Genomic DNA, 14,231 nt, shown 5'->3' with positions numbered 1-14,231 from the left:
AGCCTTGCCTCCTGAGTAGCTGGGCCTACAGGCATGCGCCACCACGCGCGACTAATTTTGGACCTTTTTTTTTTTTTTTTTTTTTTTAGTAGAAACGGGTCTCACCATGTTGGCCGGGCTGGCCTCAAACTCCTGACCTCAGATGATCCACCCGCCTCAGCCTCCCAAAGTGCTGGGATAACAGGCGTGAGCCACCGCGCCGGCTTAGTAAATCTTAATATAGCAACACCTCGCTTGCCTGGAAGAGGGAACCGCAATCAATCAAAATGAGGGCCTACAGTAATGCCTGGCATGATGCAAACACTTAAAAATTATCTGTTGAATGAGACGTCTACAAATGCTAGGCCCTGGGGATACAATAATCCAGAAAACCAGACTTGCAGGATGCAGACATTGATCGTATAAACAGATACACACAGAAGTAAGTGTAAAATTGCCACCTGGTAAGACCTGTGTGAGGAAGGTATTGGAGTCTGTACCGGGTGACCTGGCCTAGTTTGAGAAGCCAAGAAAGTTTCCCCCAGAAAGTGACATTTGAGCTCACTTTGTTAAGATGAATGGGAGTGAGCTAAGTAAGGGAGACAGTATTGGGAGAACCAAAAAGTAACGTGGAGCTTGGGGGGTGGGGGAAGGGAATGAGATGGAGCTAACCAGATAGATCTAGAGACCATCAGGAGTTGGCCTTTTGTTCTAAGAGCAGAGGCTTTCAGGCAGAGGAGTTCTGTGAACATATATATGTAGCAAACTTTATTTTCTAATATCTCTGCACAGGTCAGGTTAGAAGTGTCAACTCACTGGGAATAGTTTATAAATAGAGAAAAGGAGATACAAGATGAGTCAAAACAGTGACAGCTGCAGCCTATAAAGTGGAGGGACAGACTGCCTCTCTATAGCTCAGTATTGTCCATAATGATTCTGTTATTAGTATTATCAGTAATAAATTGTGCTTAGTGTACTTTAAGAAAGCTAGAATCTGAGCATGCAATAATAGAAGCCCCCTTGGCCTCTTGGGGCTACTATAGTGAGAGAATAGACGTGAGACACAGTGTGGAAAGAAAGTAAACACTAGCAGTGTTTGGGTTGTGGGATTTGGGTAATTTCCATTTTCCTGTAATTTCTTTTAGTACTTTGCATTTTTTGTAATGTTTTACTTATAAAATCTATGAATATTACATTTTCACAGAGAAATGTACATAAATATAGTTTCCAATGAGAGTGTTTCCTGCCCTTGGATTTTAGTGACGGTCGATACAAAATGCATCCTTATGTTGATGATCTTCATTTTATTTTTGCTAAAACTTTGACCAAAGAGATCATCTTATTCCGTGACCATTATTTAAAAGCAAACAAACCAAAAACACAAACAAACAAAACCAGACTGTTACTTTTTTCTCTCTTTCCTTTTTTTTTTTTTTTTTTTTTTTGAGATAGAGTCTTGCTTTGTTGCCCAGGCTGGAGTGCAGTGGTGTGATCATAGCTCACTGCAGCCTCAAACTCCTGGCCTCAAGCGATTCTTTTGCCTCAGCCTCCCAAAGCACAGATATTACAGGTATCAGCCATTGTGCCTGGCCCACACTGTTACACTTTTTATTAATCAAGTGCTGTGTTCTATCTTTAGCTTTCAGGAAGCTTACCCCCAACTTTTGTGCTTAAATGCAGTCATTTCCCTTTGCCTATGTTTTTCATAAGAATATTCTCCATGGCTGGGCATGGTGGCTTGTGCCTGTAATGCCAGCAATTTGGGAGGCTGAGGTGGGAGGATTGCTTGAAGCCAAGAAGTCAAGACCAGCCTAGGCAACATAGCAAGACCCTGTTTCTTAAAAAAGAAAAAAATTATTCTATATATGTTCCAAATGAGCATACTTTTACAATCCCTGCTGGGTGCAGTGGCTCATTCCTATAATCCCAGCACTTTGGGAGGCCGAGGCCGGCAGATCACCCGAGGTCAGGAGTTCCAGACCAGCCTGGCCAACATGGTGAAACCCCATCTCTACTAAAAATACAAAAATTAGCCAGGCATGGTGGCACCTGCCTGTAATTCCAGCTACTCCAGAGGCTGAGGCAGGAGAATCTCTTGAACCCAGGAGGCAGAGGTTGCAGTGAGCTGAGATCCCGCCATTGCACTCCAGCCTGGGCAACAGAGCAAGATTCCATCTCAAAAAAATCAAATCAAATCAAATCCCTACACTGTCACACAGAGAGCTGGTCCCACAGGCAAAATTCCATTCAGTGTGAGGAAGGAAGCCCTGGGAAAGTGGAAGCCAAGTCTGAGATAAGGATATAAAAGGGGCAGGGCGTGGAACATTTCCGTCTCCCCACCAAACTCACTCTAATAACCTTTCTCTATTGCCTCTCACCAAGACCATATGCTCTTTCGTTCCTCACCTCACACAGCCCACCCCCACGACCCCAATACCACAAATACCTACCTCTCTGTCCAACACACTGATGTAGAGAAAGGCATGAAAGTCACAGATGAGAAGTAGAAAATGCTATGTTAGGACACCTGCTAAGAATCAGAGCAGCTCTGTCTTCCAAAAAGACAAGAGTTTGGTCTGAACAATGCCAGGTACTGAGCTTCCCTCTGCCATCACCGTTGCACGACCAGATGAATAAGGAGAGGAGAGAGCACCACTTCCACTTGAGGACCCACTACACCTACTCCAAGAATTTTTTTTACCAAAAGAAAGCGAAAGTTTTCAAAGTGAAACCACGGGAGGTTCCACCTTTCGTGGTAATATTCCTATCCAACTGACCCTCCTGCAAACAACTATAAACTCTGCACAAATTATTTTAAAACTGAAGAATTTTTTTGTTTCTTTGTTTGTTTTGAGACAGGATGGAGTGCAGGTCATCCAGGCTGGAGTGCAGTGGCGCGATCTTGGCTCAACGCAACCTCTGCCTTCGAGGCTCAGGCAATTCTCCTGCCTCAGCCTCCCGAGTAGCTGGGATTACAGGCACGCGTCACTACCGCCTGGCTAATTTTTATCTTTTTTTTGAGATGGAGTGTCACTCTGTCACCCAGGTTGGAGTGCAATGGCACGATCTCAGCTCACTGCAACCTCCACCTCCTGGGTTCAAGCAGTTCTCCTGCCTCAGCCTCCCAAGTAGGTGCGATTACAGGTGCGTGCCACCATGCCCAGCTAATTTTTTTGTACTTTTTAGTAGAGACGGGGGTTTCACCATGTGTGCCAGGCTGGTCTCGAACTCCTGACCTCGTGATCCACCCGCCTCGGCCTCCCAAAGTGCTGGGATTACAGGTGTGAGCCACCGCACCCAGCCCTTACTGTCTGGCTAATTTTTAAATTTTCAGTCGAGATGGGGTTTTACCATATTGGCCAGGCTAGTCTCGAACTCCTGACCTCAAATGATCCACCCGCTTCAGCCTCCCAAAGTGCTGGGATTACAGGCACGGGCCACCACACCAGGCCTAAAAACTGAAGGTTCGAATAGAGAAAAAGCATGCTTTAAAAGTAAAGAAAATGGAATTTTGCCTAGCACATGTGGAGTCCTAATACGCAGCTCTATTTCCTTAAATTCCGTGAAAGCCATGCAGTACCTTTGCTAGTTTCTCCTCACAGATCAGGATAACCTAGAGGGCTCTTATGTGAATCGTCTTCTATTTCTTGCGGCCTAACTCATAGGCTTTTGTTGTTCAATATTTGTATGATGGTTTTGATACTATTTTTTTGTAACCCATGACAGTTATTTTTATTTCTAATTTTTTAAGTAAGCAAATGGGCAGAGATATTAACTGTTAAAAGTCCAACTGATCACCTAGGGTGGATTGAATCTCTTGACTGATGCTCTGTTGCCGGAGCCCTGAGAAACCCTCATGGCACCTGCCTGGGGTTGTCTGCTGCGTGTCCTGGGATGGTTCAATTCACCAAGGACTTCCTCTGGTATAAATCTTCAGCTTTCTTGCATGCCCTCAGTTGCTATTTAAGCTTTCTGTTTTCTTCCCTAAAGGAATCAGTTTAGACTTGAAATTCAGTTTTTCCTGAAACTGATCAGAAGTTAGTGACACCTTGATTGGATCCGTTTGTCTGTCAGGTGATGAATCTTTGAAAAATTTACTTTCTGTATTCTGTGTTGATTTAAATCTGTGGCCATTATTCATCATGTATCCCTTATGCCTATGTACGTAAAAAATTGTGCTAATGCATTATTTTTTAGACAACTTTATGGAGGTATAATTCACACACCATATAATTTACCCATTAAGTTATGCAATTCATTGGCTTTTAGTGTATTTACAAAGTTGTATGTTCATTGCCACAATCATTTATAGAATATTATCATTATTACAAAAAGAAACTCCATCACCCCTAAACCCCAAGCCCTAGGCAACCATGAATCTACTTTCTGTCTGCATAGATTTGCCTGTTCTGGACATGTTATATAAATAGAATAATACACTATCTGGTCCTTTGTGATGATCTTCTTTTACTCACTATAATGTTTTCAGGGTTCATCCATGTTGTAGCCTGGGTCAGTACTTCATTTCTTTTTATTGCCAAATAATATTCCATTGTATGGATATACCACATTTTATTTATACATTCTTCAGTTGGTGGACATTTGGGTTGTTTCCATTTTTTTGGCCATTATGAATAATGCTGGTATTAACATTTGTATGAAGATGTATTTTCGTCTGTCATGGATATATACCTAGGCATGAAATTGCTGGACCATATGGTAACTCTGTTTAATTGTTGGAAGAACTGTTTTCCAAAGCAACTGGACCATTTTACATTTCCACTAGCAGTGTATGAGGGTTATGATTTCTCCACGTCCTCACCAACCTTTTTGATTACAGCCATTCTAGTGGGTGTGAGGTGTTATCTCATTGTGGTTTTGATTTGTATTTCCATGATGGCTAATTATACTGAGCATCTTTTCATGTGCCTATTGGCCATTTATTTTTATTTTTGAGACAGTCTCACTCTGTTGCCCAGGCTAGAGTGTAGTGGTGCGATCTCGGCTCATTGGTTCGAGCGATTCTTATGTCTCAGCCTCCCGAGTAGCTGGGACTACAGGCACGTGCCACCACACCTGGCTAATTTTTGTATTTTTAGAAGAGATGGGGTTTCACCATGTTGGCCAGGCTGGTCTCGAACTCTTGACCTCAAGTGATCCACCTGCCTTGGCCTCCCAAAGTGCTAGATTACAGGTGTGAGTGACTGCACCTGGCCTTACTGGCTATTTCTATACTGATTTTGGAGAAGACACTATTCAGATACTTTGCCCATTTTTAAAAATTGGGCTATTTGCTGGCCGGGCGCGGTGGCTCACACCTGTAATTCCAGCACTTTGGGAGGCAGAGGTGGGCAGATCACTTGAGGTCAGGATTTTGAGACCAGCCTGACCAAGATGGAGAAACCCCGTCTCTACTAAAAATACAAAATTAGCCGGGCATGGTGGCGCATGCCTGTAATCCCAGCTACTTGGGAGGCTGAGGCAGGAGAATCACTTGAACCCGGGAGGCGGAGGTTGCAGTGAGCCGAGATCACGCCATTGCACTCCAGCCTGGGCAACAAGAGTGAAACTCCATCTCAAAAAAAAAAAAAATGGGCTATTTGCTTTTTAATTAATTATTGGGCTATTTGCTTTTTAATTATTTAAAAATAATTTAATGCATATTTTAGACTAATTTAAAAAATAAGGTAGTGATTGTGACTCCAGTCATATAGTAGTTGTAAAATTAATATAGAATGAAGGCATATGTATGCATAAAACTTGCTATGCTTTTTAGTGGCTCTTTGTGTATCTGGTGGATTGTTGATCATTCTTTTTCCTTCCTCTTAGGAGCTCATTTTGCAGCTCTCAAGCTTTTATAGCATGCTGTAAACAATTGTCAAAGTTGTTTATCAAGAAACAGATAGAGTTGCAACTTCTTTCTAGTAATAGAAACTTTTACACTGCATTCAATGCCTAACGTTGCAGAAACAGAAAGGTCAAATGATTCTGGAAATGGTGAGCACAAATCTGAGAGAAAGTCACCTGAAGAGAATCTACAAGGTGCTGTAAAATCTTGCTGCACAAGTGCCTCAGGAGCACCCTTGGGTCCCAAAGGAGATGGTCATTATCCATGGAGTTGTCCAGTGACTCATACACGGGAAAAAATTTATGCCATCTGTTCGGACTATGCCTTTCTCAACCAGGCGACCTCAATCTATAAAACTCCAAATCCATCCCGCTCTTCTTGCCTCCCTGATAGTACCTCTTTATCTGCTGGAAATAATTCATCAAGATACATTGGTATCCCGACTAGTACATCGGAAATCATCTACAATGAAGAAAATAGCTTGGAAAACTTATCCAACAGCCTGGGCAAGCTACCTCTCGCATGGGAAATTGATAAATCTGAATTTGATGGGGTGACCACAAATTCGAAACACAAATCAGGTAAGGAGGGAGCCATGAAGTTCATATGTGAAAATAATGAGAAACCAAACACTATGTCTTGTTTAATCTTCCCATTACACATAGTTTCCTTGTATAATACTAGATAAGGAACATGGCTATCATCTTGTCTGTCATTGTAGTTTTAGGAAAGTAACCTTGACATAGGGCATGTAGTTCATTACGGGGCTTCCCCTGGAAACTTCAAGCATAGCCTTTGTATTAACTATTTTGAGAGCTTTGAAAATCTTATAATGTTGTAAAATATTATAAACAGATGGTAGCTTAGAAAAGGTTAATAACATGGCTAGAATAACTTACTACTATTTCATAGTTTTATAGGCACATGAAGTCACATTTCCTGACCAGACATCTCTTTTTCCTACTATATAGTGTTTTAGCTTTTTTTCTTGTTAAATTTTTTTAGGCACCCAGCAAAGCCTCCATGTACCACCAAGTGGGTTGTGTGCTGCTCAATTTAAGAGGATGCCGTTTACCTAGGTTGTGCATAACTTTCACAGTTGCAATGGGGTGGTCCTATGGCAGATAGAAATACTTTACACTTCTTTCTTTTGAATTCAAAGTAATACAGGAATTTTAAGGTACTGTTAGCCCCATTTGTAGGTGAAGAAATTGAGGCTTAGAGGGGATAAATCTCTAGAGCGAAGTTGCAGAGTTAATAAGAGGTCAAACTAGGATTTGTATTTTACTTCTAGGCTTCTCTGATGATTTTGTAAAACCTTAATGCTTCTGCTTGTTCATCTGCAAAATCAATTTGTTTCATAGAATGTTATGTAAATTTGTAATTCTCAAGGGTAGGAGGGGGATTTTGCTTTTTTGTCTAAATTTGTAGGTAATGAGTCTGCAATTTTCTTTTTGTCTAATGCCTTTGTCCAGTTTTGGAATTAGGGCTATGCAAATCTTCTAAGAAAAGTTGGGAAGTGTTTTTTCCTCCTGTTTTCTGAGAATTTTCAGAGAGATTTAAAAATCTCTATTTATAATTATGGAGTTGTCTTGATTTCTGTTAATTTCTGACAAATTTTAATTTGTCCATGTCATTTAAGTTGTCAAATTTGGGGACTTAATGTTATCCCTCTAACATCTAAGGAATCTTTATTGACAACTCCTTTTGCATCCTAATACTGGTAATTAATTTCTTTTCTCTATTTTTTTTAAGCTGATCAGTCTAGCTAGGAGTTTATCAATTTTGTTAATCTTTTCAAATAACCAGGTTTTAGTGTTGTTAATTTTCTCAATTGTTTGTTTTCTATTTCATTGGTTTCTGCTCTTTATTATTTGCTTCCTCTGACTTACTTTGGGTTTACTTTGTTCTTCATTTTCTGACTTCTTAAGATGGAAGCTTAGATCATTGATTTTAGACTTTTCTACCATAAGCATATAATACTCCAAATTGCTCTCTAAGTACTGCTTTAGCTGCAGCTCACAAATTTTGATATGCTTATTATTATTATTTAATTGGAAACATTTTCTAATTTCCTTTGCAATTTATTTGTTGATACATGTATTACTTAGATGTATGCTGTTTAATTTCTAGATATTAATCGTTTTTCTAAATATTGATTTCTAGTTTAGTTCCATTGTGGACAGAGGACATATGCTCTCAGTCTTTTTAAATTTACTGAGACTTGTTTTATGACCCAACATATGGTCTATCTTGGTGAATGTACCATGTGTACTTGAAAAGAATGTGCATTCTGCAGTCATTGGGAGTATCTATAAATATTAATTATGTCAAAGTGTTTGAAATTGTCATTCACATCTTTTGTGTCTCTGCTTAACTTGTGCCTTGTTGTATCAATTACCAAAAGAAGGGTGTTAAAAATCTTCAACTATGATTGTGAAGTTGTCTTTTCTCCATTTAATTTCTTTTTTAAAAACGAATACATGTCTAATAACAGAAAATTTACCGTCTTAACCATTTTTACGTGTACAGTTTAGTGGCATTAAGTACATTTACGTTGTTGTGCAACCATCATCACTATTCATCTCCAAATCTCTTTTCTTTTCTTTTTTGTTTGTTTTTTTGAGACAGAGTCTCGCTCTGTCGCCCAGGCTGGAGTGCAGTGGCGCGATCTCGGCTCACTGCAAGCTCCGCCTCCCGGGTTCACGCCATTCTCCTGCCTCAGCCTCCCAAGTATCTGGGACTATAGGCGCTCGTCACCGCGCCGAGCTCCTTTTTTGTATTTTTAGTAGGGACGGGGTTTCACCGTGGTCTCGACCTCCTGACCTTGTGATCCGCCCGCCTCGGCCACCCAAAGTGCTGGGATTACAGGCGTGAGCCACCGCACCTGGCCCTTCTTTTCATCTTACAAAGTAAACTTTGTACCCATTTAACAATAAATCCTCATTCCTTCTCCTCACAGTCCCTGGAAACCACAATTTTACTTTTTGTCACTGTGAATTTGACTATTCTAGGTACCTTATGTAAGTGAAATCATAAAGTATTTGTCTTTTTATGACTGGTTTATTTATAGCCACCCCTGCTCTCTTCTGGGTACTATTTGCTTTGGAATACTTATTTCCATCCTTTTACTTTCAGCCTATTTGTATCTCTAGATCTAGAGTGAGTGTTTAAGAGACAGCATATAGTTAGCTAATTTTTTCTGTTTCTATTTTTGTATGTGAACCCACTTATACAAAAACATTTTTAAAAAATCCATTCTGCCAATCTCTGCGTTTTGAGTGGGGAATTTAATCCATTTACATTTAAAGTAATCACTGATACGGAGAGACTTTTGTCATTTTACTACTTGTTATTTATATGTAAAAACTGTTCCTATACTGCTTCATCCCCACTCACTTTCAGTTATTGATGTTATAAAATTACATATTTATATATTGTCTGTCTGAAGACATAAACTAGTAATTTTTATGTATTAATCTCTTAAATAATATGGAAAACAAAATGTGGAGTTACAAACCAAAGTTATTATAATAATAACTTTTTTATTTTTATTTTTTATTTTGAAATAGGGTCTCACTCTCTTGCCCAGACTGGAGTGCAGTGGCACGACCATGGCTTACTGCAGCCTTGACCTCCCAGGCTTAAGCAATCCTCCCACTTCAGCCTCCTGAGTAGCTGGGACTACAGGTGCACATCACCACGCCTGGCTAATTTTTTTAATTTTTTTGTAGAGATAGAATCTCACTATGTTGCCAGGGCTGGTCTTGAACTCCTGGGCTCAAGCAATCCTCCTGCCTCGGCCTTCCAAAGTGCTGGGAATACAGGCTTGGGCCACTGCTCCTGGCCTACTACTAGCTTTTAAACTAATAATGATTTTTAAAAAATGTATTAGTCTCATAAATCATATAGAATACAAAAACTGGAGTTGCAAACTAACAAAATAACACTGGTTTTTATAATTGTTCATGTATTACCTGCATTGAAGTAAATTTATTTCTTCCTATGGCTTTGAGGTACTAGCTAACGTCCTTTCATTTCAACCAGCAGGAATCCTTTTAGCATTCCTTACAGGGCAAGTCTAGTGGTAATAAACTCCCTCAGTTTTTGTTTGTCTGGGAATGTCTGAGTTTCTTCTTCACTTCTGAAGGACAGTTTTGCTGGATTTAGAATTCTTGTTTGAATTTTTTTTTTTTATTTTAGCACTTTGAATATATCAGCCCACTTCCTTCTGGCTTCCAAAGTTTCTGATGAGAAATCTGTTGATATTCTTATTAACAGTCCATTGTATGTGATGAGTTGCTTCTCTTGTGTTGCTTTTAAGAGTCTGTCTTTGTCTTTTTGCAATTTTTAAATTTTTTATTTGAGACGGAGTTTTGTTCTTGTTGCCCAGGTTGGAGTGCAATGGCACGATCTTGGCTCACCACAACCTCCACCTTCTGGGTTCAAGCGATTCTCCTGCCACAGCCTCCCAAGCAGCTGGGATTACAGGCATGTGCCACTATGCCTGGCTAATTTTGTATTTTTAGTAGAGATGGAGTTTCTCCATGTTGGTCAGGCTGTTCTTGAACTCCTGACCTCAGGTCATCCACCTGCCTCAGCCTCCCAAAGTGCTGGGATTACAGGCGTGAGCCACTGTGCCCGGCCTTACAATTTTATTATAATGTATATGGGTGTGGGTCTTTCTAAGTTCATCCTACTTGGAAATTGTTGAGTTTCTTGGATGTTTACATTCCAGTTTTTTAAATCAAATTTGGAAAGTTTTTAGCCATTATTTGTTTGGATAATCTCTCTACTCCTTTTTCAGTGGCTTCTCCTTCTGGAACTTCTACAATGCATAGGTTGGTCTACTTGATGGTGTCCCCAGGTCCCTTAAGGTCTGTTCACTTTTCTTCAGACCTTTTTCTTTCTGTTCCTCATACTCAATTATTTCAGTTTTCCCATCTTCAAGGTCACTAATTTTTCTGCCTGCTCAAAACTGCCTTTGAATCACTCTAGTGAGTTTTTCATTTCAGTTATTACATTTTTCAGCCCAATAATTTATTTTTGGTTTTAAGTTTTCTATCTCTTCATTGATATTTCCATGTTCTTCATACATACATCTTTCGTTAGTTCTTTTAGCATCTTTAAGATAGTGGTTTTAAAGTCCTTGTCTAGCAAGTCTACCATTTGGTCTTTCCAGAGATGCTTTCTATTGGTTTATATATTTTTTTGTTTCTTTGAATGGGCCTTATTCTGTTTCTTGTTATTTTTTGTTGTTGTTGTTGGAAACTAGACATTCAAATATTATTTAATAATGTAACTCTGGAAATCAATACCCCTCTTTCCCAGAGTTTGTTGATTTTAGTTTTTGTTTTTTTATTGCCATAGGCTGTTTCTATGCTGGTAATCAACCTGAGGTATACATTTAAGGGCTTCTCAGGGAAAAGCCCCTGCCTTTCTCCGAGTGTGTACAGTGATGTTCTACATTTCCCTGTATAAGTGATTGCTTTTGAATATACTGTTTTGGAAATGTCTGGCTCCCCAAAGGGAAAATGGAGAGAAAAGAAACAGAACAAAAAAACCACACCAAAGGTGCTGGCCCCTTAAGTCCTCTGGAAATTGCTTCAGTTGTAGTGGCAGGGGCTTGCAACATTGGAGGGAGAGTTGCAACAATGGCTGCCCCCCTGTATCTGTGCTTTCAAGATCAGAAGCAGCAGTCAGCAATCAGAACACAGATTTCCAATTGTCATAGGACCTTTTTGCCCACCATGGTTCCCACAAACTGCCTGGAGCTTCTCCAGGAACATATGCACAGTTGCCTGGACTTGGGGATAGGTAGTTGTACCTTGCTATGTGCTGAAATTGACCAAAATTTGCATTTACTGTTCAGGACTTCCTCTGAAAGTTGCAATCCTTTGAATAGACTCTGGAATTCCAAAATAATTACATCAGACAGTTTCTGCCAGTGCAGTTGTCTAGGTGGGGAGACAGATTCCTGGTGCCTCCTACACTGCACTTAATTCTGTTAATTTTTTTAAAAATGTAATTTGAAGCTTTGTTGTTCACATACATTTATGAGATTTATGCCTTCTTCCTGAATTGACCCTTTTATCATTATAAAATATATTTCGTTATTCCTGGAAGTATTTCTTGTTCTGAAAGTTACTTTGTTTGATATTAATAAATCTCCTCAGCTTTATTTTGATTATATTTGCATGGTTTATATTTTTCCATCTATTTATTTTAGTTCTAGAATTTACATTTTTATAGCTTCTATTTCTCATCTGAGATTTGCTGTATTTTTCACTTATTACAACAGCATGTTATCTATGTCATAATGCATAGTTATAATATCTACTTTAATTTCTTATCTGCGAATTTCAAAATCTGGCTAATCTCAGAGTAGGCTTTATCTTTTTTGTTGAGAATGAGTCATATTTTTCACTTTCCTTACATGTTCTATAATTTTGCATTGTATCCTAGCTAGTCGGACTATTATGTTATGGCAACTCTGGTATATTCCTTCAAAGTGTTGATTTTTTTTTGGTTTTGGGAGGCAGTTAATTTGGTTGAACTAAAACTGTAAATTCTGTCTCCTTGGTACAGCTCCAACCATCTCAGTTCAGTTCTTTTAGCTGTGTTGCTTGAATTTGCTCCTTGCATACATGGTCCAGGGGTCAGTCCAAGATTTGGGCCAAATTTATACACAGAATTTGGGCCCCCTCTTCTCTGTGGCTCTCTTCTTTCTGGGTTCCCTCTCACCTCACTTTCAGTGATGGTGTTTGCACAGGACTCTGTCCTTTGGTTCTTCCAGTAAAAAAAGACAGTGGATTTTCTGCTTTTGTTTGCTCTTCTCATACCTTTTTCTAAAAGTCAGTGTGTGGATACATATATCTGTGTGTGTGTGTGTGTGTGTGTGTATTTGGTGTTGAGGCTGTGTGTGTGTGCTGTGGGTAGGGTGAGGAATGGAAGAAGGAACTCAGTAATGAGAAGGAGCAGTGGGCGAAGGTTCTTGAAGCTGATGTGATGGGAGGCAGAAGATGCAGGTGTTACTCTTCTATGTTCCCATCTCAAATGGAGCTTTCACTTTGATGTGGCTTCTTTCCCTCAAATCGAGTCAACTTTTGCCTGTGGGACCAGCTCTTTCTGTGGCAGTGTGGGGATTTTATGAAGTATGCTCATTTGGACCTTATATGCTCATTGATCCCAGGGGCAATCCTAGATTCAACAAAAAGAGAATGGGGGCAAGGTCATGGAACCCTAGAGGAAAGTGTGAGTACAGACTGTTTGCAGAGTCTGTCAAGGTCATACATTTCCATGTTTCATTAGCCTTAAAATTTTAAGTGGCTGGGAAAACTACTTGGGGAATTAAGTCATTGTTAGGCAGTGAAGACATCTCAAGAAATGTTAGAAACTCATTCTTCTGTTATCTGACTAAGAGTCATTTTACCAGTCAAGGAAATTTGGCACCATTAATGAGATTTGGCACAATTGCTCACCTTTGCCAGTGATGTTCAGCTCTGTGAAAAGTGTGTTCTCTGTAAAAACTAAGAAAAAATAATTAAAAGGGTCGAGCACGGTGGCTCACACTTGTAATCCCAGCATTTTGTGAGGCTGAGACAGGTGGATTGTTTGAGCTGAGTTTGAGACCAACCTGGGCAACATAGCGAGACCCTGACTTTATTAAAAATACAAAAATTGACTGGGCCTGGTCGCACACACTCGTGGTCCCAGGTACTCCTGAGGCTGATGTAGGAGGATTGCTTGAGCCCCGGAGGCAGAGGTTGCAATGCGTGGAGATTGCGTCACTGCACTCTTGTCTGGGCAACAAAGCAAGACCTTGTCTCAAAACAAACAAACAAACAAACAAACATAAAGAATAATTAAAAGGAAGGTGAAACATTGTTTCTTGACTTTATAGTCTTCATTATTATTACATTTTTACAGAAATTCCCTGTGTAATAATAGTTCCTGAGTTCTGGCTGTTCGTAGGTGTCAAATGGTTTCCGTGTATAGTATCTTGAAGGAATAAAACCGATCTCTTTCCATGTTTGCTTACTAGGCATATATGTATATAATCTATTTTGTAATTTATGAATGACTCATAAAAATGAAATATTAGCCTTCAGTTAATTTTTATAACAGAACTGTTGTAAAATAGAATATGTATGAAAGATTAAAGTATTTGAGCATAGCTATCTGAAATCTTAATAGTATTTTAATGAAATGAGGCTTGGATGTTATTTATTGATATTTTACTTTATATAATTTTTACTAGATACTTCACTAAAAATTTAGAAATAAAACATATAAAAAATAAAAAGTATAGGGATGGATACCCCATTCTCCATGATGTGGTTATGTCACATTGCATGCTTGTATCAAAACATCTCCATGTGCACCTACTATGTACTCTCAAAAA

The 14,231-nt window shown here is 39.4% G+C and overlaps 1 protein-coding gene across 13 annotated transcripts in view; it reads left to right on the top strand.

Annotated features, from left to right (window-relative positions):
- The window catches only part of BIVM (basic, immunoglobulin-like variable motif containing), a 42,145-nt gene that overhangs the window by 2,348 nt on the left and 25,566 nt on the right, over positions 1 to 14,231 (top strand). For 5 of the 13 annotated variants that reach the window (XM_063618655.1, XM_063618657.1, XM_055245121.2 and 2 more), the window contains exons 2-3: positions 3,970 to 4,053; positions 5,809 to 6,408. In XM_063618655.1, the coding sequence (XP_063474725.1) occupies positions 5,931 to 6,408 (478 nt within the window). In that variant the 5' untranslated portion in view covers positions 3,970 to 4,053; positions 5,809 to 5,930. Of the gene's footprint in view, positions 1 to 89; positions 422 to 3,969; positions 4,054 to 5,808; positions 6,409 to 14,231 lie in introns of all 13 variants that reach the window. The other 8 variants (XM_063618656.1, XM_063618653.1, XM_063618659.1 and 5 more) reach the window with 3 other exon arrangements.

This window comes from Symphalangus syndactylus, chromosome 15 (assembly GCF_028878055.3).
Source record: "Symphalangus syndactylus isolate Jambi chromosome 15, NHGRI_mSymSyn1-v2.1_pri, whole genome shotgun sequence".
Lineage (NCBI taxonomy): Eukaryota > Metazoa > Chordata > Mammalia > Primates > Hylobatidae > Symphalangus > Symphalangus syndactylus.
This window is presented reverse-complemented; position numbering and strand designations above follow the sequence as displayed.